The 23,911-nt window shown below is 42.1% G+C and overlaps 1 protein-coding gene across 1 annotated transcript in view; it reads right to left on the bottom strand.

Annotated features, from left to right (window-relative positions):
- Positions 1-23,911, bottom strand: part of LOC120025827 (calmodulin-regulated spectrin-associated protein 1-B-like) — a 112,358-nt gene that overhangs the window by 35,005 nt on the left and 53,442 nt on the right. The window contains exons 6-11 of the mRNA XM_038970518.1: positions 23,028-23,169; positions 11,448-11,587; positions 10,679-10,775; positions 10,369-10,501; positions 862-953; positions 198-282 (exon numbers count right to left, since the gene is read on the bottom strand). Of these exons, the coding sequence (XP_038826446.1) occupies positions 198-282; positions 862-953; positions 10,369-10,501; positions 10,679-10,775; positions 11,448-11,587; positions 23,028-23,169 (689 nt within the window). The remainder of the gene's footprint in view (positions 1-197; positions 283-861; positions 954-10,368; positions 10,502-10,678; positions 10,776-11,447; positions 11,588-23,027; positions 23,170-23,911) is intronic.

Genomic DNA, 23,911 nt, shown 5'->3' with positions numbered 1-23,911 from the left:
ACTGCCATAACAATATCTTTAAACATCACTATCTAACGAAGACAGAGGTGAACTTGAACATGCAGGTGGAAAGGGTTCTGAGAAGTATGAAAGGACACTGTTGTTGTTCACCTTCCCTAGCTGCACATACTTGAAATCTCGCTTTTCTTTTCTCTTGTTTCAGCATACATGACTGAAATGTTAAATGAACCACTCACCTCTGTCTTCTCTCTGGCCAGGCCAGGCTTGACCCCTGAACTTGACTGTCAACACGTGACAGAGAGTTGGACCTGTTTCTCTGCCCTAAACACAGACACAAAATATTAAACAATTGCCTTATTTATGTATCAGCCTTTGTGACATTATGGGATTGAGATAAATCAAAAATTGTGATGAGCATTACTCATTGGTGAAAATGAACTGGACTAATTTACAGTACGACTATAAGTCTGATATTGTGCTTCTTATGTTGGTTAACTCAAGGATCCTCGGGTCTCCACCGAACTAGGTAAATCTGCTTTTATTTTTTAAAGCAACTCATTGCTGAAACCAAATACAAAATAAATTACAATTGGATGTTCTGGTGCTTGCGGACCTTCTAATTGAGGAATGTCATTGTTTTTCTTAAATATTTGTGTTGTGCTGTATTTGACTTGTTTTTGATTTTGTCTTGTGAAATTGTGCATGCAGGGCTCCCTTGTGAAAGAGACCCCAGTCTTAATGGTGGCTCGCTGCTTAAATAAAAGGTCAAATAAATGCCCGATTCACACTATAGGAGTACACCAAGCCAAGCCGTGCTGGGCTGGCCTAATTACGCATAAAAAAGGACAATGTGAAAAGAAAATATACAATTTAGCATAGTACAGTTCAAGTCAATCTTACCTGAGGCGTCATCCTCCTGTGTGGACTTCTGTTGCCTCTGTCTCAGGGGGAGTAATAAGTGTGAGGGGCTACACGCAGGACTGACTTTGGTACTGCAAAAGAAAGAAATCGGGCATTATACTTCCCCAAACACGCACACACCAGGGTTTGCGTCAGGAAAATTTGGCGCCGGACAATTGACCGTGAAGATTTCAATTTTATCGGACATTTCAGAAATGTCCCGGTCATCCATATGCATTGGGTGTGTAACCCATTAGGCCACCCACCCACACAACCAGCACCATCAATAAACAAGGGATATTGACAAAATGAGCCACATTTACATGTCCTTAAAAACAGCCTACAACTAATGACAAAAACACGATTCCTTGTGTTTCGATGTGTAGCATCGTTTTATTTGTTTTTTACTTTCCTAAAACAATGGTTGTCCATCTCACGGTTCAGCCGTCAGAGATTTGGGCACTAAATGTGTCAGGGCAATGCATACGTAGGCCTATTGGCTTAAGCATCCACTGCATTATATTAATATTTTAACAGACAAATATAAAAGGATGAGAAGCTTAGGCCTAGTCCCAGAGAGAGAGAGAGAGAGAGAGATCGAGATATGCCGGGTGGCATTCTACGACACCAACATGAATTTCTTTATACTTGTCAACTACTGCGTCTGCTATACAGATATAGGCGTACAGAAGGAGGCTAATTCATTCATTTACGATTAGAATATTTTCTATAAAGATAATATAATGCTTAACTCTGGTAGGCCTAAAACAGTGCTTCCCTAACTTTTTATAGTCTCGTACCCTTTCAAACATTCAACCTCCAGCTGCGTACCCCCTCTAGCACCAGGGTCAGCGCACTCTCAAATGTTGTTTTTTGCCATCTTTGTAAGCCTGCAAAGGCAAACACACAATACATTTATTATACAGAAGAATTTGTTTTTGTCACAACCCGGCTCGTGGGAAGTGACAAAGAGCTCTTATAGGACCACGGCACAAATAATAAATCAACCATTTTGCTCTTTATTTAGCCATCTTATATATAAAACCTTATTTGTTCATCAACATTTTTTAATAATTCAGCACAGGTTAATGAGAAGGGTGTGCTTGAAGGGATGCACATAACTCTGCAATGTTGGGTTGTATTGGAGAGAGTCTCAGTCTTAAATCATTTTCCACACACAGTCTGTGCCTGAATTTAGTTTTCATGCTAGTGAGGGCCGAGAATCCACTCTCACATAGGTACGTGGTTGCAAAGGAAATCAGTGTCTTAACATCGCAATTTGCCAAGGCAGGATATTCTGAGCGCAGCCCTATCTATAATATGCCAGTGGCTCAAAATTCAATTTTCGCAGAATCCACTTTTTACAATTTCGAAGAGGCTCTCTTGTTCAGATATCGGTAAGTGGACTGGAGGCAGGGCATGAAAGGATTAACGAATCCAGTTGTTTGTGTCATCCGATTCGGGAAAGTACCTGTATAACGAGTGCGCTGAGAGTCCGGAAGCAAGTACAGGGAGTGAGTGTTTCAATAAATGAACAAAACAATAAACACAAACAACGCACCGACATGAAACAGAGTCAACAACACCTGAGGAAAGAACCAAATCAAATCAAATCAAATTGTATTTGTCACATACACATGGTTAGCAGATGTTAATGCGAGTGTAGCGAAATGCTTCTAGTTCCGACAATGCAGTAATAACCAACAAGTAATCTAACCTAACAATTCCACAACTACTACCTGATACACACAAGTGTAAAGGGATAAAGAATATGTACATAAAGATATATGAATGAGTGATGGTACAGAACGGCATAGGCAAGATGCAGTAGATGGTATAGAGTACAGTATATACATATAAGATGAGTAATGTAGGGTATGTAAACATAAAGTGGCATAGTTTAAAGTGGCTAGTGATACATGTATTACATAAAGATGGCAAGATGCAGTAGATGATATAGAGTACAGTATATACATATACATATGAGATGAGTAATGTAGGGTATGTAAACATTATATTAAGTGGCATTGTTTAAAGTGGCTAGTGGTATATTTTTACATAATTTCCATCAATTCCCATTATTAAAGTGGCTGGAGTTGAGTCAGTATGTTGGCAGCGGCCACTAAATGTTAGTGGTGGCTGTTTAACAGTCTGATGGCCTTGAGATAGAAGCTGTTTTTCAGTCTCTCGGTCCCTGCTTTGATGCACCTGTACTGACCTCGCCTTCTGGATGATAGTGGGGTGAACAGGCAGTGGCTTGGGTGGTTGTTGTCCTTGATGATCTTTATGGCCTTCCTGTGACATCGGGTGGTGTAGGTGTTCTGGAGGGCAGGTAGTTTGCCCCCGGTGATGCGTTGTGCAGACCTCACTACCCTCTGGAGAGCCTTACGGTTGTGGGCGGAGCAGTTGCCGTACCAGGCGGTGATACAGCCCGACAGGATGCTCTCGATTGTGCATCTGTAGAAGTTTGTGAGTGCTTTTGGTGACAAGCCGAATTTCTTCAGCCTCCTGAGGTTGAAGAGGCGCTGCTGCGCCTTCTTCACAACGCTATCTGTGTGGGTGGACCAATTCAGTTTGTCCATGATGTGTACGCCGAGGAACTTAAAACTTACTACCCTCTCCACTACTATCCCGTCGATGTGGATAAGGGGGTGCTCCCTCTGCTGTTTCCTGAAGTCAACAATCATCTCCTTTGTTTTGTTGACGTTGAGTGTGAGGTTATTTTCCTGACACCACACTCCGAGGGCCCTCACCTCCTCCCTGTAGGCCGTCTCGTCGTTGTTGGTAATCAAGCCTACCACTGTAGTGTCGTCCGCAAACTTGATGATTGAGTTGGAGGCGTGCATCGCCACGCAGTCGTGGGTGAACAGGGAGTACAGGAGAGGGCTCAGAACGCACCCTTGTGGGGCCCCGGTGTTGAGGATCAGCGGGGTGGAGATGTTGTTACCTACCCTCACCACCTGGGGGCGGCCCGTCAGGAAGTCCAGGACCCAGTTGCACAGGGCGGGGTCGAGACCCAGGGTCTCGAGCTTGATGACGAGTTTGGAGGGTACTATGGTGTTAAATGCTGAGCTGTAGTCGATGAACAGCATTCTCACATAGGTATTCCTCTTGTCCAGATGGGTTAGAGCAGTGTGCAGTGTGGTTGCGATTGCGTCGTCTGTGGACCTATTGGGTCGGTAAGCAAATTGGAGTGGGTCTAGGGTATCAGGTAGGGTGGAGGTGATATGGTCCTTGACTAGTCTCTCAAAGCACTTCATGATGACGGAAGTGAGTGCTACGGGGCGGTAGTCGTTTAGCTCAGTTACCTTAGCTTTCTTGGGAACAGGAACAATGGTGGCCCTCTTGAAGCATGTGGGAACAGCAGACTGGGATAAGGATTGATTGAATATGTCCTTAAACACACCAGCCAGCTGGTCTGCGCATGCTCTGAGGACGCGGCTGGGAATGCCGTCTGGGCCTGCAGCCTTGCGAGGGTTAACACGTTTAAATGTTTTACTCACCTCGGCTGCAGTGAAGGAGAGCCCGCAGGTTTTGGTAGCGGGCCGTGTCAGTGGCACTGTATTGTCCTCAAAGCGAGCAAAAAAGTTATTTAGCCTGTCTGGGAGCAAGACATCCTGATCCGCGACGGGGCTGGTTTTCTTTTTGTAATCCGTGATTGACTGTAGACCCTGCCACATACCTCTTGTGTCTGAGCTGTTGAATTGTGACTCTACTTTGTCTCTATACTGGGACTTAGCTTTGATTGCCTTGCGGAGAGAATAGCTACACTGTTTGTATACGGTCATGTTTCCGGTCACCTTGCCCTGGTTAAAAGCAGTGGTTCGCGCTTTCAGTTTCACGCGAATGCTGCTATCAATCCACGGTTTCTGGTTTGGGAATGTTTTAATCGTTGCTGTGGGTACGACATCGTCAATGCACTTTCTAATGAACTCGCTCACCGAATCAGCGTATTCGTCAATATTGTTGTTGGACGCAATGCGGAACATATCCCAATCCACGTGATCGAAGCAGTCTTGAAGCGTGGAATCAGATTGGTCGGACCAGCGTTGAACAGACCTGAGCGAGGGAGCTTGTTGTTTTAGTTTCTGTTTGTAGGCTGGAAGCAACAAAATGGAGTCGTGGTCAGCTTTTCCGAAAGGAGGGCGGGGGAGGGCCTTATATGCGTCGCGGAAGTTAGTATAACAATGATCCAAGGTTTTACCAGCCCTGGTAGCACAATCGATATGCTGATAGAATTTAGGGAGTTTTGTTTTCAGATTAGCCTTGTTAAAATCCCCAGCTACGATGAATGCAGCCTCAGGGTGTGTGGTTTCCAGTTTACAAAGAGTCAGATAAAGTTCGTTCAGGGCCATCGAACCAAGGGGAGAGACAGATATAGGGAAGATAATTAAGGAGGTGATGGAGTCCAGGTGAGTGTCATGAGGCGCAGGTGCGCAAGACGATGGTGACAGGTGTGCGGGATAATCAGCAGCCTGATGACCTAGAGGCCAGAGAGGGAGTATATGTGACAGTACCCCCTCCCCGACGCGCGGCTCTAAATGGCTGGGGCGCGGGAACATGACAGACCGGCTGAGGCAGGGGAGCCTGGCGATCCGGCTGAGGCAGGGGAGCCCGACGAGCCGGCTGAGCCCGACGAGCCGGCTGAGGCAGGGGAGCCCGGCGATCTGGCGGAGGCATGAGAGCCTGTAGCAGCTCCCGGACCCGACGTCATTAACACTGCTTGCCTTAGGTGAGGTGTTATTCTGTAACGAGTGCGCCGAGAGTCGGGAAGCCAGCACAGGGAGTGAGTGTTTTAATAAATAAACAAAACAATAAACACAAACAACGCACCGACATGAAACGGAGTCAATAACACCTGAGGAAAGAACCAAGGGGAGTGACAGATATAGGGAAGGAGTCCAGGGGAGTGTCATGAGGCACTGGTGCGCTTGACGATGGTGACAGGTGTGCTGGATAATTAGCAGCCTGATGACCTAGAGACCGTAGAGGGAGTATACATGACAACCTGCGTAATTGCGCACCCAGCTCACTCAGGTGCTTCGCTATATCACATTTGATATCGTCCGTAAGCTTGAGTTCAAGCACACAAAAAAAGATCATACAATGATGGAAAGACCTGTGTTGTCCTTGTTAATGCAGACAGAGAAGAGCTCCAACTTCTTAATCATAGCCTCAATTTTGTCTCGCACATTGAATATGTCGGGCTGTATCACCGCCTGGTACGGCAACTGCTCCACCCACAACCGTAAGGCTCTCCAGAGGGTAGTGAGGTCTGCACAACGCATCACCGGGGGCAAACTACCTGCCCTCCAGGACACCTACACCACCCGATGTCACAGGAAGGCCATAAAGATCATCAAGGACAACAACCACCCGAGCCACTGCCTGTTCACCCCGCTATCATCCAGAAGGCGAGGTCAGTACAGGTGCATCAAAGCAGGGACCGAGAGACTGAAAAACAGCTTCTATCTCAAGGCCATCAGACTGTTAAACAGCCACCACTAACATTTAGTGGCCGCTGCCAACATACTGACTCAACTCCAGCCACTTTAATAATGGGAATTGATGGAAATTATGTAAAAATGGATCACTAGCCACTTTAAACAATGCCACTTAATATAATGTTTACATACCCTACATTACTCATCTCATATGTATATACTGTACTCTATATCATCTACTGCATCTTGCCATCTTTATGTAATACATGTATCACTAGCCACTTTAAACTATGCCACTTTATGTTTACATACCCTACATTACTCATCTCATATGTATAGACTGTACTCTATACCATCTACTGCATCTTGCCTATGCCGTTCTGTACCATCACTCATTCATATATCTTTATGTACATATTCTTTATCCCTTTACACTTGTGTGTATAAGGTAGTAGTTGTGGAATTGTTAGGTTAGATTACTTGTTGGTTATTACTGCATTGTCGGAACTAGAAGCACAAGCATTTCGCTACACTCGCATTAACATCTGCTAACCATGTGTATGTGACAAATAAAATTTGATTTGATTTGATTTACGTGTGGAGAGTCCCTGTAATCCTAGATTCAGATCATTCAGGCGAGAAAAAACATCACCCATATAGGCCAGTCGTGTGAGAAACTCGTCATCATGCAAGGATTCAGACAAGTGAAAATTATGGTCAGTAAAGAAAACTTAAGCTCGTCTCTCAATTGAAAAAAACGTGTCAATACTTTTCCCCTTGATCACCAGCACATGTATGTTGTAAAAGCATTACATGGTCGCTGCCCATATCATTGCATAATGCAGAAAATACACAAGAGTTTAGGGGCCATGCTTTAAAACCTCTTGACGCTAGGGGTCAGATTTTCTTATTTTTTATTTAAATAACGTTCCCAAGGTAAACAGACTATTTCTCAGGTCCAGATCGTAGAATATGCATATAATTTACAGATTAGGATAGAACACACTCTAAAGTTTCCAAAACTGTCAAAATATTGTCTGTGAGTATAACAAAACTGATTCTGCAGGCGAAAACCTGAGAAAATCTAACCTAACCCGGAAGTGATTGTTTTTCTTCTTCTTTTTTGTGTTTTGTGTTTCCTGGCCCGTCTTTCTTCCATTTAAAGGGGTATCAACCAGATTCCTTTCCCAATGGCTTCCTCAGGTTGTGACCAGGCTTTAGACATAGTTTCAGGCTTTTATTTTGAAAAATGAGCGAGATTTTTCAAAAGTAGTCAGGTGTCCTCTGAATAGTTCCTGCGCGCGAGTGGGGTAGCTCTCCATTTTCCTTTTCTATCTTATTGAATAGGTTACGGTCCGGTTGAAATATTATCGATTATGTTTGTTAAAAACAACCTGAGGATTGATTATAAAAAACATTTGACATGTTTCTACGACCATTATGTATACTTTTTGGAATTTTCGTCGAACGGAACGAGGCTTTGGTTTCTGAACATAACGCGCAACCCAAATGGCGTTTTTTTGTTATAAAAGTAATATTTATCGAACAAAAAGAACATTTGTTGTGTAACTGGGAGTCTCGTGAGTGCAAACATCCGAAGATTATCAAAGGTAAGCGATTAATTTTATTGCTTTTCTGACTTTCGTGACCATGCTAACCAAGCTAATATAAGGCTAACTGTTCTAGCATTGATTGATACACTCACAAAAGCTTAGATTGCTTTCGTTGCAAAGCATATTTTCAAAATCTGACACGATAGGTGGATTAACAACAAGCTAAACTGTGTTTTGGTATATTTCACTTGTGATTGCATGATTATAAATATTTTTAGCAATATATTTGAATCTGATACGTTTGGGAATTTTCTTCTGCCTTTCAGCACCGGAACGAGGCTGTAGTTTTCTGAACATAACGCGCAACCCAAATGGCGTTTTTTTGTTATAAAAGTAATATTTATAGAACAAAAATAACATTTATTGTGTAACTGGGAGTCTCGTGAGTGCAAACATCCGAAGATTATCAAAGGTAAGCGATTAATTTTATTGCTTTTCTGACTTTCGTGACCATGCTAATTTGGGGCTAGCTGTTCTAGCATTGATTGATACACTCACAAAAGCTTGGATTTCTTTCTCTGTAAAGCATATTTTCAAAATCTGACACGATAGGTGGATTAACAACAAGCTAAGCTGTGTTTTGGTATATTTCACTTGTGATTGCATGATTATAAATATTTTTAGTAATATTTTGCGCCCTGCAATTCAGCGGTTGTTTAGGAAAATGATCCCGTAAAAGGGATCCGTAGCGCAGAGAGGTTTTAACAAAGTTCCCCATTTTCACTGTAGTGTCCAAAACGTCTTTCAAGCTGTCAGCCATTCCCTTGGCAGCAAGAGCCTCTCGGTTGATACTGCAGTGTACCCAAGTGGAGTTGGGAGAAACTGCTTGTACGCGCGTTACCACTCCACTATGTCTGCCTGTCATGGCTTTTGCACCATCAGTACAGATACCAACACATCTTGACCGCCAAAGTCCATTTGATGTCATAAAGCTGTCCAGTATTTTCAAAATATCCTCTCCTGTTGTCCTGGTTTCCAGAAGAGGATGGCTTCCTTAATTGACCCCCCATAAAAGTAACGGTCTTGCGTAAGTATTCACCCCCCCCCGGCATTTTCCCTATTTTGTTGCCTTACAACCTGGAATTAAGATAGATTTTGGGGGGTGTTGTATCATTTGATTTACACAATATGCATACCACTTTGAAGATGCAAATGTTTGGAGATCTCATTGGACTTCATGGTGCCGCTTGCTTAGAGGTGTTGCAGACTCTGGGGACTTTCAGATAAGGTGTATACAGTGGGGCAAAAAAGTATTTAGTCAGCCACCAATTGTGCAAGTTCTCCCACTTAAAAAGATGAGAGAGGCCTGTAATTTTCATCATAGGTACACTTCAACTATGACAGACAAAATGAGAAAAAAAAATATCCAGAAAATCACATTGTAGGATTTTTTATGAATTTATTTGCAAATTATGGTGGAAAATAAGTATTTGGTCAATAACAAAAGTTTATCTCAATACTTTGTTATATACCCTTTGTTGGCAATGACAGAGGTCAAACGTTTTCTGTAAGTCTTCACAAGGTTTTCACACACTGTTGCTGGTATTTTGGCCCATTCCTCCATGCAGATCTCCTCTAGAGCAGTGATGTTTTGGGGCTGTTGCTGGGCAACACGGACTTTCAACTCCCTCCAAAGATTTTCTATGGGGTTGAGATCTGGAGACTGGCTAGGCCACTCCAGGACCTTGAAATGCTTCTTACGAAGCCACTCCTTCGTTGCCCGGGCGGTGTGTTTGGGATCATTGACTCCCAATCACGGCCGGATGTGATACTGCCTGTATTCGAACCAGGTACTATATTGACGCCTCTTGCTCTGAGATGCAGTGCCTTAGACCGCTGCGCCACTCGGGAGCCCAAAAAGGAGAGAGTGCAGCAGCAGGCCCCAGCGAAACAGGTACTTTGGCATGTAGACACTTTCATTACAGGAATCATGAGGATAATGTACTCTACTGTTTGACCAAATCATGGTTTTAGCCTCCTAAAAAATAGGACGTTTTTAGTGAGGTGAATGAATCTGATTCTGCAGCCCGCACCGATGCAACCGATAAATGTTTGAACTCGCACAGCCAAGTCAAAGGGTCACAGTCTAAAGCCCTGCCTTTTCACTATATTTTACTTCAATGAAAAAGGCCTTCAACTTCGCCATCAACAGCAGCCTAGGCCGAGGCTCCTCTCTCGTTTTCTCTCTCTCCTCAGTAGCAGGTCAGCTCTGGACAATTTGGCTGGCTACAAATTTATTTATCGACTTTTCATTTATAAAATCGGCCAAAAGCCAGCAATTACCGGCTAACAGAAACCCTGACACACACAAGCACGCCCGCACACACACAGGTACGCACGCGCACACACACACACGTGAGCAAAGGCTCATTCCAATCCTAGCAGAAAACGAAGATAACAAACAGACAGAAACAGACTGACAGAAAAGTGAACAGAGTTTCAAGTAGTACCTGTTACAGATATCTGGGCTTTGGGATGATGTTATGACGTCAGGAGAGCCAGGTGTGGCCAGGAAGCTGCGTTTGGTAGCATTGGAGATGGAGACATGGGGGCGGGAATTCTTGGGCTGCAGCAGTGACCTCACTATGAGATTGATGGCAAAGAGTGTCAACCAAAACACTGAGGAACCTTATAGATCAGTGTTCTTATGAGTGGCTGGGATGAAAACGTTGGCTCTGGATGAATGAAAGGCAGTAGCACATATAATACATCAGTGCAAAATAATACATTATAAGAAGAAGAAGAATACAATGTCTGTACCGTCTTTGACTTCTTGCAAGTCCCGTGGCTGGACAAAGTCGGGCTTGAGGATCTCAAACCACCAGAATAGCTCTGCGATGAACACCATGACATTGTGCTTTGGAAAGATGTCAGAAACAGAGTCAACACCACAACATTGGAGAGTGTTTAAATAACTGGTAATTGCCAAAATAATGGAAACGCTTAAGCAAATGAGGGATACATAGTGTATTCAGACAGCGTTTTCCACAACCCAACACACAAAATTATGGAATTTCTTGTGGAAGAATGGAACTCTATTGGAGGGATGCGACACCAAACACTTATAGAATCTATGTCAATGTGCATTGAAGCTGTTCTGGGCCAAATCCCTATTAAGACCCTTTTTTTATGTTGGTTTTTCCTTTATTCTGGCATTTACCTGTATGTCTGCTAGTAGTGCATTAAGGTCCTGTTCAAATGCTTTCAAGATGCATCCTACTTCCCTCTTTATAGAACTGGCCAATGTTCTGATAGGATTGGATAGGTTAAAGCCATGTAATGGAACACCTTATTTAGTTTGAATCACAGAAGGTAGGGAGTAGAGATGTACATTAAAGGTATTCAAAAGGGTATCTTTCTCAATTTGTATTTCCTCACTACCTCACCTCCTTCTGAAACACAATGGAAGAGGTCTCCCCCTCTGACCTCCTCCTACAATACGCTATGAGAAGCAATGAGTGAGGCTAATCAAGAAAGAATGATAGCCTCTGTTTCACCACTGAGGTAAAGTAGTAGAATGGGGACTCACCTTCAGCACTGGGGGAGCATACAGCACGTCTTCTGGGCGCAGGTGGAAGCTTCGGTTCAGGTACTCATTACAAAACTCCCTCAAGAGCTGGATGTTGTACAGGCTGTCTGCTATGGATGACACCACTTTCAGGCAAATATCTGGAAGACACATATAAAGGGCTTTATTAAATAAATGCGATTGATTTTTACGTCACTGTTAGAATGAGGCTATATTAGCTAACCTTGTCATACATATTGTAATCTCTCGAGGACAGGGGTGGTGACTTTAGAGTACTCAATACTTTGTGGTAACTAACAACCTAACGCGTTAGTTTTTATGTAATCCGTTACCTAGTTACTTTTACAATATTATTTACCTGTACTTAGTGGCAAAATAAAAATTCCTCCCCTTAGGATACGTTCGTCGCGCTCTTTCTATTCCAGTACAAAAGTTGTGGCGGGTAGCTGGGCAGGGCAACTTGTAGCTAGATAGCTAGCGAGATGGCAGAGACAATAGCCTTCATCGTGGAAGTATTTGCATTATTTTGAATTGGTAGAAGAAAAGGACACATTGTCACGATCGCTGTACGAACTGGAAGCATACTCGGACCAACGTGCAGCGTGATCTGGGTTCCACATCTTTTATTTTAAATACGTGAACCACACAACAAAACAATAAAGACTAAACGAAACGACAATAGAGTGCTAACATGCAACTACACAAACAATATCCCACAAAACACAGGTGGAAAAAAGCTACCTAAATATGATCCCCAATTAGAGACAACGATTACCAGCTGCCTCTAATTGGGAATCATACAAAATCACCAACATAGAAAAACAAAACTAGAACCCCACATAGAAAATATAAACTAGCCTAACCCCCAGTCACGCCCTGACCTACTCTACCATAGAAAATAAGGACTCTCTATGGTCAGGACGTGACACAGATCTTGTATCTTGACTGACGCTACTTGCACATGCACACACAGGATCATCGGGTTCAGGTGAGTGCTCCATTTACTGTCTGGTAATAAAGCAAACAATGTAGCTAGGTGATCAAGTTAGGCTCAGTTGATAAGAATTGAAATCTCTAGCTCCGTCTTCGCCATAAACATAAAGGAAAGGGCGCTACAGAATCTGTCTGCCCAGGATCTGTGTGTAAAACAGATTGGTAGCCAATTGTCCTTGTATTTGAGCTCTCCTTTTACTGTGCCCAGTTGGTTTTATATATGTATTTACTTGAGGAAATAATTTAACAAAATATATATTTTAAGTATTGTAAAGTAGATATTGCGTCTGTCATAATGTAATTAGTTACTTTTAAAAGGAACGTTCCCAACACTGCAGACGACTGACGAGGAACTTTGGCCTAGTATGCAAATTTTTCGTCACTGATAATTTTGACAAATCAATCTACAAACACATAGCCTATTAGCTATACAATTAGCCGCTACACATTAACTCAGCACAGGGATTAAAAATTGAATATAATTGAATACGTAGAGGGATCTGTTAGCAGAGAAACATTTTATTAACAAAAGTTAAAGGAAACCACTCATTCCTTTCATTTACAGAGTTAAATAACATTTATGTGAGAACAATATTTTTTTGTGAACACGTTTCATTTTGGCATTATAATAAGGTTGGTAGCAACATGAAAAATAACTGTGGATATCTGTAGCAGCTCAAGTTGACTACAAAATCCATAATGGAATGCTCTCTCTATGGGCTGGCTGGCTGGCTAGCTAGGTAACTAGCCCCTTATTGTATGGGACACTTTTAGAGGCCATTCAATACAATAGTCATCATTAAAACAAAAGTAGTTTAGGTCAAAAGAGATTAGACTAATAAAGGAAATAACAGTGCAGGTAGATGGTAATGGGAACTGTACTATAGAGGCACAAAATAGGTTAGAGGAAAAACAAAAAGAAATGGAGGTACTTATTCAAGAACGATCAAGTGTAATGTATTACAAAAATAAAGCGAATTGGATGGAAAATTGTGAAAAATGCTAATTTTTTATTCAATCTTCAACAGAAATGCTACCAAAAATAATTTACAGAAACTCGTTACAAATGGAGTCTCTTTTTTAAACATCTTTTCAGTCATCTTTTTTGATGTACTCAAAGATCCATTATTATCATGTTTTAATTATTCCTATAAAAATGATAGACTTTCAGGTACTCAACAAGAAGGTCTGATTTCATTACTACTGAAACAGGATCCAGGTGGTAAGTATAAAGATCCAGTCCATTTAAAAACTGGAGGCCTCTCCTGGCGAAATGCATAGCACATAGAATAAAAAAGGTTTTACCAAATAATTGTTCATCCTGATCAGACAGGTTTTTTACATGGACGATATATATTGGAGATGATATACGACAAATGTTTTAAATCATTTAGCAAAAAATATTTCCTTTTATTTGGAATGCTAAGCCAGATTTTTTTTTTGCGTGGCTATTTATATAATGAATGAGTTTGGGGGGATACAATTATTAAATATTAAAGCTTTAAACCTCTCACTAAAAGCTTCACTCACACATACTTAAACCCAAAATATACTTAAACCCAAAATGGTTATCCAGTAGATTAAGGCTCATCCTTGTTAAAAAATTGCATATACAGATTACAACTTGTCATTTGACTAATTGAAAAATACATTTAATCTAAAGTATCACCCTTTCTTAAACAAGCCAAACAAAGCTGGTTACAATTTAAGTTTTATCCTCCAGAAAATAAACAAATATTACAACTAATATATTGATTAATAAAAAACTGATTATTTATGGAAAAAATAGAAAAAATGTGTATTATATTTATTAATGATATTATGAATAGAAAATGGAGGAGTTGACACATATGCAGCTATCGAAAAAATATGGGAATATCTGCTCAATCCAAATTTACAACCAACTGATTGCAGCATTACCAAAAGAATTGAGGCAAATGGAAAAGGGAGAAGGTAGGGAACTTGTTTGCCTGCCATATATTAAAGATACAAATTGGCTGAAAGGAATTAGCATAAATAGAAAAATATACCAGTTTAATTTTAGGACAAAAATGTTGACAGCTGCGCCGTACAGGTTGCAAAGTAAATGGGCAGAGATTTTCGATGTACCGATTCCATGGCACATGGTTTATAAACGGGTACAAAAATTATATAAATATAAATTCTTGCCGCCAACAGAATGCTATATATATGGAGCATACGACAATCTCAGCTCTGTAGATTTTGCTGCGAAGAGACAGAATCAATAGATCATTTATTCTGGTATTGTCCCTATGTAGCTTGTTTCTGGTCAAAGGTTCAGGAATGGTTAAAAAAAAAATCACAACATGCACTTAAAATTAACCGTACAAATAGCAGTGTTGGGCGATTTGGAAAGCCATCGTCAGTCAATAAATATGATAATAATACTCATAGGGAAGGTTTTCATCTTTAGCTCACAATCTGTGGATACTATACGATTAGAAAGGTTCAAAATGTATGTAAAACATCACAGCACAATTGAAAAATATATGTCACATGGAAACCAAATATGAGGGTGGTCTATGGTGATAGGTGGGATGGGCTGAGAGTGGGTGAGGGGTGGGATTAAAGAGCTTATGTTTTGGTAATGTATTATTGTTATGAGCTTGCTTTATATAAAAGTACCATGTATGTAAAATGTATATGGGGGGTGGTGGAGGGGTTAATAGTAAAAAGATTAACATTGATAACAACATAGCTCTTTGATGACCATTCTAGGATTTTCTCAAGACAAGAGAGCCTGAAAAAGGAATGATAATTATTGGGATGACTACTATCGCCACCCTTATGGAGTGGCAGCACAAAAGCTGCTTTCCACACATTTTGAATACTTCCTGATACTAAAGTTTAATTTAAAAAAAAAGTGTGTTACTAAGCCATCAATGAGGGATGCTGCATACTTAAGCAAAGACAGGTCCAAATTATTAGCCCCTAAGGATTTCTTGGAGTCAATACCTAATAAGGCAGCAAGAACTTCTGAGTTGCCAAAAAGAAAAACCCTTACTACCATTTCCAAAATCACGTGAGATTGACTGATCATCCATTGAAGCAACTGGAGGCTGTATGTGGGAAGCACAGTCAACTGACTGGCCAAGACCAGAAATACCAAATAAGAAACCAGCTCAGATAAAATGCTGATTAATGACGCATGAGTCTAAAACTACTTGCTTAGGCAGTAGAAGTAGAGGAATTACTCGGCTTCAGTGAATTAACAGATTTTTTGAATTTAGAGGGATCACTAACAGTCCGCCCTAGCGCTAAGGAAGTAGTTTGATTTGGCCTGTTTAACCGATAGCCATAACCAACAAAGCCTCATTCAGCTTAGAAGCCACCGGAGAGGGAGACAGAACAGGGGACAAAGGAGCAGGTACCTCTGGGTCCAATCTCGAAGCGGAAACCCCCAGGGATGAAGGCGTCGGAACCTCTGGATCCAGGGTGGCGAAGCTCTTTGAAGTCTGTATCCGGTCAGTGCTTCCCACCGCCAAGGAGGCCCCTATTGCCAAAAGCTGCTGCGTTCAACTTCCACGGCGAGTGACGTGCCTCCATGGCTGGTAGATAGTGGGTGTTCCTGTTCCTATTCCTAGCCTAAGTCATCCAGAAGCATCATACTAACTCCATTCTCCGGGGAAGGGGGAGACCCCTTTGGGGAGGGTTCCCTGCAGAGCACCGGCCAAACGGCTGTGGAGATGACTCGACGGCGACACTCCCACTAGGCCAGAGCGGCCTCCAGCTACTGGAGTAGAAGAGAAAGAGAAAGTAGGCGGATGTTGATTCCCCAGTAGCTTGTGTAAGTTGGCTAAGAGTAGCCCCTGTAGTCCTCTGTAAGCAAACCTTGCTACATTGAAAGTCCGAACAGTCCACCTTGTCCCAGAATAGAGCAAAATAAACACAGCTCATTCAGCATTGAAAACGTTTGTTCGTGACCTCCATTTGAAACTACAGGCTAGATAGACTACCTGGGCTTCCGTGTCTCTCTAGACAGGAATTTACTAAAAGTTGGCGATGAGCCACAGTGTGTTCGCAAACACAACCTGCATCCCAAGACAAGCATAGCCAGTGAAATGGCAAACACACACCCGAGTCACACACCAGTACGGCAAACAGAGTGAAAGCGGAGGACTTGCTCACTGTATGGAACCTGGCTGCACATACACTATACGAGCGGGAGGTAGACAGGTAGAAGGTGCATTCGCTTACCAATGAGCAGCGTGAACGAGCATGGGGAGAGATTGAACTGCTGATGCACAATCAAGTTTAGAAATTGCACCTTGTGTATTCTACTATGCTAACTCTCAACAGTAAGTTGAGACCCTGACTGAGTTCCTAAAAAATGTATATATATTTAAAAAATGACATGGTGTCCTTATACACTACATTATATAGAAGTATGTGGACACCCCTTCAAATGAGTGGATTTGGCTATTTCAGCCACACCCGTTACTGACAGGTGTATATGGCAATTGCACACAGCCATGCAATTGCCTTAAACAAACATTGGCAGTAGATTCGTGATACGTTTTTCAAATCATATGAGCAAAAAATATTTTGCTTTATCTGGGATGCTAAACCAGACAAAATAAAGCATGCCTAATGAATGTGAATTGGGTGCGTTGAGATTTAAATATAAAAGCACTAAACCTCTCTTTAAAAGCTACACTTATTCAAAATTGTTACTTGAACCCTAAATGGTTCTCAAGTAGATTACTAAGAAAAGCTCATCCATTGTTTAAAAATGGCCTTTGTGCAGATTGCCATGTCTCATTTTCGATTAATTGAAAATTATACTTTTTTTTCCAAAGTATCTCTCTTTTTCAAACAAGCAATGCAGAGCTTGCTACAATTTACATTTCATTCCACTGAAAAGATAGAACAAATATTACAAAAAATATAATGGCTGAACTAAAATGTGCTGGTTGATAAAATACCTGTATTTATGGGAAAGATGTTTGAAAAGGGTATTTTGTTCTTAAATGATATTGTAAATTGTAATGGTAGAGTCGTCTTTCATGGAGTTATCAGAATTGTACGAGGTCTGCTCAATCCAAGAGTACAACCAATTGATTACAGAATTACCCCAAAATGGCAGTGGGAAGAGGTAGGGAACTGGTCTGTCTGCACAATATAAAGGATCAAAGAAACATCCTCTCACTGTCAACTGCGTTCATTTTCAGCAAACTTAACATGTGTAAATATTTGTATGAACATAAGATTCAACAACTGAGACATAAACTGAACAAGTTCCACAGACAGGTGACTAACAGAAATTGAATAATGTGTCCCTGAACAAAGGGGGGGGTCAAAATCAAAAGTAATAGTCAGTATCTGGTGTGGCCACCAGCTGCAATAAGTACTGCAGTGCATCTCCTCCTCATGGACTGCACCGGATTTGACAGTTCTTGCTGTGAGATGTTACCCCACTCTTCCACCAAGGCACCTGCAAGTTCCCGGACATTTCTGGGGGGAATGGCCCTAGCCCTCACCCTCCGATCCAACAGGTCCCAGATGTGCTCAATGGAATTGAAATCCGGGCTCTTCGCTGGCCATGGCAGAACACTGACATTCCTGTCTTGGAGGAAATCGCGCACAGAACAAGCAGTATGGCTGGTGGCATTGTCATGCTGGAGGGTCATGTCAGGATGAGCCCGCAGGAAGGATACCTGTTTGAGGGATCTTCCCTGTAACGCACAGCGTTGAGATTGCCTGCAATGACAACAAGCTCAGTCCGATGATGCTGTGACACACCGCCCCAGATCATGACGGACCCTCCACCTCCAAATCAATCCCGCTCCAGAGTACAGGCCTTGGTGTAACGCTCATTCCTTCGACGATAAACGCTAATCCGACCATCACCCCTGGTGAGACAAAACTGCGACTCGTCAGTGAAGAGCACTTTTTGTCAGTCCTGTCTGGTCCAGCGACGGTGGGTTTGTGCCCATAGGCAACATTGTTGCCGGTGATGTCTGGTGAGGACCTGCCTTACAACAGGCCTACAAGCCCTCAGTCCAGCCTCTCTCAGCCTATTGCGGACAGTCTGAGCACTGACGGAGGGATTGTGCGTTCCTGGTGTACTCGGGCAGTTGTTGCCATCCTGTACCTGTCCCGCAGGTGTGATGTTCGGATGTACCGATCCTGTGCAGGTGTTATCACACGTGGTGGACAATCAGCTGTCCGAGGACAATCAGCTGTCCGTCCTGTCTCCCTGTAGCGCTGTCTTAGGCGTCTCACAGTACGGACATTGCAATTTATTGCCCTGGCCACTTCTGCAGTCCTCATGCCTCCTTGCAGCATGCCTAAGGCACGTTCACGCAGATGAGCAGGGACCTTGGGCATCTTTCTTTTGGTGTTTTTCAGAGTCAGTAGAAAGGCCTCTTGAGTGTCCCAAGTTTTCATAACTGTGACCTTAATTGCCGACCGTCTGTAAGCTGTTAGTGTCTTAACGACCGTTCCACAGGTGCATGTTCATTAATTGTTTATGGTTCATTGAACAAGCATGGGAAACTGTTTAAACCCTTAACCGATCTTCATTGTAAAGTTATTTGCATTTTTACGAATTATCTTTGAAAGGCAGGGTACTGAAAAAGGGATGTTTCTTTTTTTGCTGAGTTTATAAAATGACGCAAGATTCAAGACTTTCAAAAATTATTATATAGAATTCTTGCCAACACAAAATGTTGAATATTTGGGGCATAAAATCATCGAAGCTCTGCAGATTTTGTTGTGAGGATGCAGAATCAATAGACCGTTTATTTTGGTATTGCCCTCCAGGTTCTGAAAATGCATAGCATTGATCTAAAATTGACCCTAGAAATAGTACTGTTGGGAGATCTGGAGAGACCAGTTCAGTCAATTACTAATATACTAATACTCTTAGTAAAAGTATTTATCTTCAACTCGCAAACATCACAGCATAGTTGAAAGATATATGGTGTGTAGAAATCCGAAGAGGGTGGCCAGCAGAGATAGGTGGGATGGGATGAGGGAAGTGGAGGGTTGGGATGTGGAATTGGAGACAAGTGGGAGTGGAGTTGCTGGGCGGAGGATAGAATGACAGTCAAAGATAAAAGTATAAAAAATTAAGTCAAAATAAAACATAAAAAATAATACGTTTGAATGACACTGAAGGGCAGTGTTTTTACAGCTAATGCCGGTGTGCCTGATGCCGTGCAGGTGTTTGTACACACACACACACACACACACACACACACACACACACACACACACACACACACACACACACACACACACACACACACACACACACACACACACACACACACACACACACACAAATAGTGCCATACATGCACTCAAACATATTCAGTTGGCCTTGCTGTTATGATTTTTGTTGGGGGGGGGGGGTCTTGGAGGGCTGGTGGCCTGGCGATGTGCCCTTGAGCAGGGTGTTGACCCTGGTTGCTTCTGTGTGTCGCTCTGGATGGGAGTCTGTTAGATGACTAATGTGATGTAGCTGTTGAGCGCCTTCACTGCAAGTACATTGTATGTTTTAAATATTCAATAAAATAAATTATTTAAAAAACATTGGCAGTAGAATGGCCTATACTGAAGAGCTCAGTGACTTTCAACGTGGCACCGTCATAGAATGCCAACTTTCCAACAAGTCAGTTCGTCAAATATTTGGTCTGCAAGAGCTGCCCCAGTCAACTGTAAGTGCTGTTATTGTGAAGTAGAAACGTCTAGGAGCAACAACGGCTCAGCTGCGGTGGTAGGCCACACAAGCTCACAGAACGGAATCACTGAGTGCTGAAGCGTGTAGCGCATAAAAATCGTCTGTCCTCAGTTGCAACACTCACTACCGAGTTTCAAACTGCCTCTGGAAGCAATGTCAGCACAATAACTGTTTGTCAGGGGGTTCATGAAATGGGTTTCCATGGCACAATATATGGCCAAATAGCTGCAACACAATTCCAGATACAATAGTCATTTACAACGTTAACAATGTCTACACTGTATTTTTTATAAATTTTGTGTTATTTTAATGGACAAAACATTTGCTTTTCTTTCAAAAACAAGGACATTTCTAAGTGACCCCAAACTTTTGAACGGTAGTGTACGTATGTCCCCATTACAAGTCAAACATAATCAAAACCTATTTGTTTCACTTACTTGCTGTGCTGTTTCATTGTTAATTTGTTCAGTCATTTCATTCTCAACCAGGACTTATATGGAACACCATTTGGGTCTTTGCATGTCAAAAAAGACACGTCAAATAACACTATTTGACGTGTCAAATAAGCTTGTTGAATAATCAGGACCTGAATATGACTGCACGTCACATAATAATTTAATGCGTTCCTACATTTTTTACGTAGTTATTATACATTGATTACACTATCACTCGTATTTCATATGTCACAACGATTCATCGATACGTCTGCTATGATGCTGGTAAAGTTGTCTCACGCACCTACAGTGCTGGTCATTCAAAAAAGCTAGCTAGCTCATGGATGCAAACAATGTTCCTCCCCAAAAACATATCAAAACGACAATCTGTTTCAGTAGCTATAGTTAGCTAGCTGGGCGTCTGGATTGATAAAGATCTAGCATAAAAACAATTGTGATAGTTAAAAAGCTAAGATTTAAAATGGGCTTATTTTTTAGTAATAGATCTTGCCTCTCCATGAACAAAAGGAAGCATATTGTGCAGTCAACTTTCCTGACAGTTCTTGACTCTGGTGACACCATTTACCAGAAGTCAGCAGCCACTACTCTTAAACCTTTGAATGCCGTGTCATCATCTAAAATAACTCTAATTTATAAGACAGTTCTTATTTGATTAATGGTGGTCAGACCCATCTATGTGAAGCTAGCCACAATAAGAATGAGTCACAATAGTGGACTTTGCGGTTAACCTTCAAAATAAAAGTATGGCATAACTCTACCATCTGTATTAATTTGCATCACTGTCAATGACATACTTTTATTTTGAAGGCAAACCACAAATTCTTGTGGTTCTATTGTACCGAATCCTTATTGTGGCTAGCTTCACAACACATAACCCAGTCCGGTCGAGCTTCACTAGCCAGATGAAACTAGCTGGCTGCTTATAACATTAGCTTTGGGCAACAGGGTTAAGTAGCTGGCTGGCTATTTATTTTCATGAACTGAAGTCCAATTTCAATAGGCGAACAACAAGTGGCAACCTAGCTAATACGTACTCACAAGGATTCCTAAATCCTTGCTAAGAATAATGAAAATGACTGCAATTTCTACTGGTCATTGTTTTCAGGCTGGTTGTATTGGTGCTAGCTAGGTACCAAGCTAAAGTTAGCCACCCCAGAAGTTGCTTTATTACCAACGCGGTATTGTAAACACATCGTTCGTGGCCAGTGTTTGCTTGTTTGCAGACTTTTTTTGTACAGCTTTGACAGTGCTACTGTATCTTTTTTGACTCGCAAAGACCCAAACGGCGTTCCATAGTATGTATGTCGTGAAGCTAATAGCAGCTTTTGCTAATAGCAGTATTGCTAATAGCAATACACGTGTATTACTGTGCAACTCCGGTAAGGCAACATCTTAAAAATAGCTCACTTGGTAGTGAGTACCAGTGCTCGACCAGTCCCACGACAGAGAACGCTTGATTGTCAAGGGCAATGAATTCCATTATCTTGGCTTTAATGGATTTCGCCTTTGTTGTCTCGCTGAAATGTTCTTACCCTTTCAAATGACTGTTCGACTTGTTGACTGCTCGATCCACACAGCAGACATTGTGTGGGCTAGGTTAGGAATGCTGTGTTGCACGTGTAAAGCAACATTTTACATGGCTTCATTACGTCATGTACCTACGTTATATAGGTATGCAGGGTAGCTTTGACACCGGTTTTTAACATCGGCGTTAAACTAGACACCGTGCCGATACCGATGTTGGTTTTTGAATGAGTAGGGAATGGTCAACGATGTCAAATGCATTGGAAAGGTCTATAAAATAGGGCAGCAAAATGTTTGTTTTATGATCTAGGCAATTTACCACATCACATTAAACAAGCATAGTGGCTGAAACAATGCTATGTCCAGGTCTAAAACCAGAATGGTGCACATTTAGAATAGAGTGAGAAGTTTAAAAAGTTCTTCGCTGAGACACTGTTTTGCAATGAAGGTCTACAGTAGCCTCAACAGCACTCTTTGAGGTAGCACCTTGGTGTAGCCGGAGGACACCCATTTTCCGTCCTCCTCTGGGTACCCTCTAGCCCAGGGGTGTGTAACTAATTTTTCCCCGCCAGACGCATTCGGTCTTCACCGAGGTCCAGAGGTCCGCACTGAAAATAGGCAATTCTTCCTTGCTGTCAACATTTGCACAAAATTGTCCTCTAACCGTCCTTTTTTTAAATGTTCAATGCTTGACGCTTTGATGATTCAAGTGAAGAGACTTTATACATGTAGGTCTATTATCATCTCTACACAGTTCCTATTCGGTTGTAGTAATTTAAATGTAGATTGAGTTATACTTTTTTTACTCAAACCACCAGCATTGAATCGGCTCGCAGGCCGGATCTGATATGCTTGACACCTCTGAACTCATGAGTTCAAGGCAGTTAGAAGACAACCTACCCTCTAGCCTCATAAATTCGGGGCAGTAGAAGTGCACCACTGACAGCAGAGCGGCACCATCACACATGTCCTTCCTGAGGTCATCCAGCATGGGGAAGTGCTGGAGCTGCCGGCCAGAGAGGTGGTCTCTACGGTATCGCACCTACACACACAGAAATGGGTCAGAGATCAGACAGGGGCAAGGACTGGGTCAGGCTGTGTGGGATGAACAGTCCTTCTCACACACAGATGCACACACACACACACTCCACTGTAGTGGGTGTCTTCTTGGCAACCTGCTCCTGCCAGTGACACAGCGGATTTAAATAGCTCTGTTTAGCTCTCTTGAGTTTATCCTGGATCGGAGACAGTTGAGTTCACGATCCTCCTCTCTGCACGGACTTAACAGGCCATGTGAGGAGCTCTGCTTTGTTTGTTTGTTAAGTCATCAGCAGAAGATGCATGCCAAGAAGAGCACAGCAAGAACAACACAACTACCACCACACCAACAGCCAGGAATCAGTGACAGAGTCAGTAGCTATCACATTCATTATGTAAGCTACACAGATAACACCAACCCTTACAATAAGCTCTTCTACAAGAGTAGAGATAAGAGACCAGTATGGCCTACAAATCACATCTAGATTTTTTTCACATTTATGGTCCAATCACAATGTACAGTTGAAGTCGGAATGTTTACATACACTTAGATTGGAGTCATTAAAACTCGTTGTTCAACCACTCTACAAATTTCTTGTTAACAAACTATAGTTTTGGCAAGTCGGTTAGGACATCTACTTTGTGCTTGACACAAGTAATTTTTCAAAAAGTTCTTTACAGATAGATTAATTCACTGTATCACAATTCCAGTGGGTCTGAAGTTACCATACACGACGTTGACTGTG

Source organism: Salvelinus namaycush, chromosome 31, assembly GCF_016432855.1.
Source record: "Salvelinus namaycush isolate Seneca chromosome 31, SaNama_1.0, whole genome shotgun sequence".
Lineage (NCBI taxonomy): Eukaryota > Metazoa > Chordata > Actinopteri > Salmoniformes > Salmonidae > Salvelinus > Salvelinus namaycush.
This window is presented reverse-complemented; position numbering and strand designations above follow the sequence as displayed.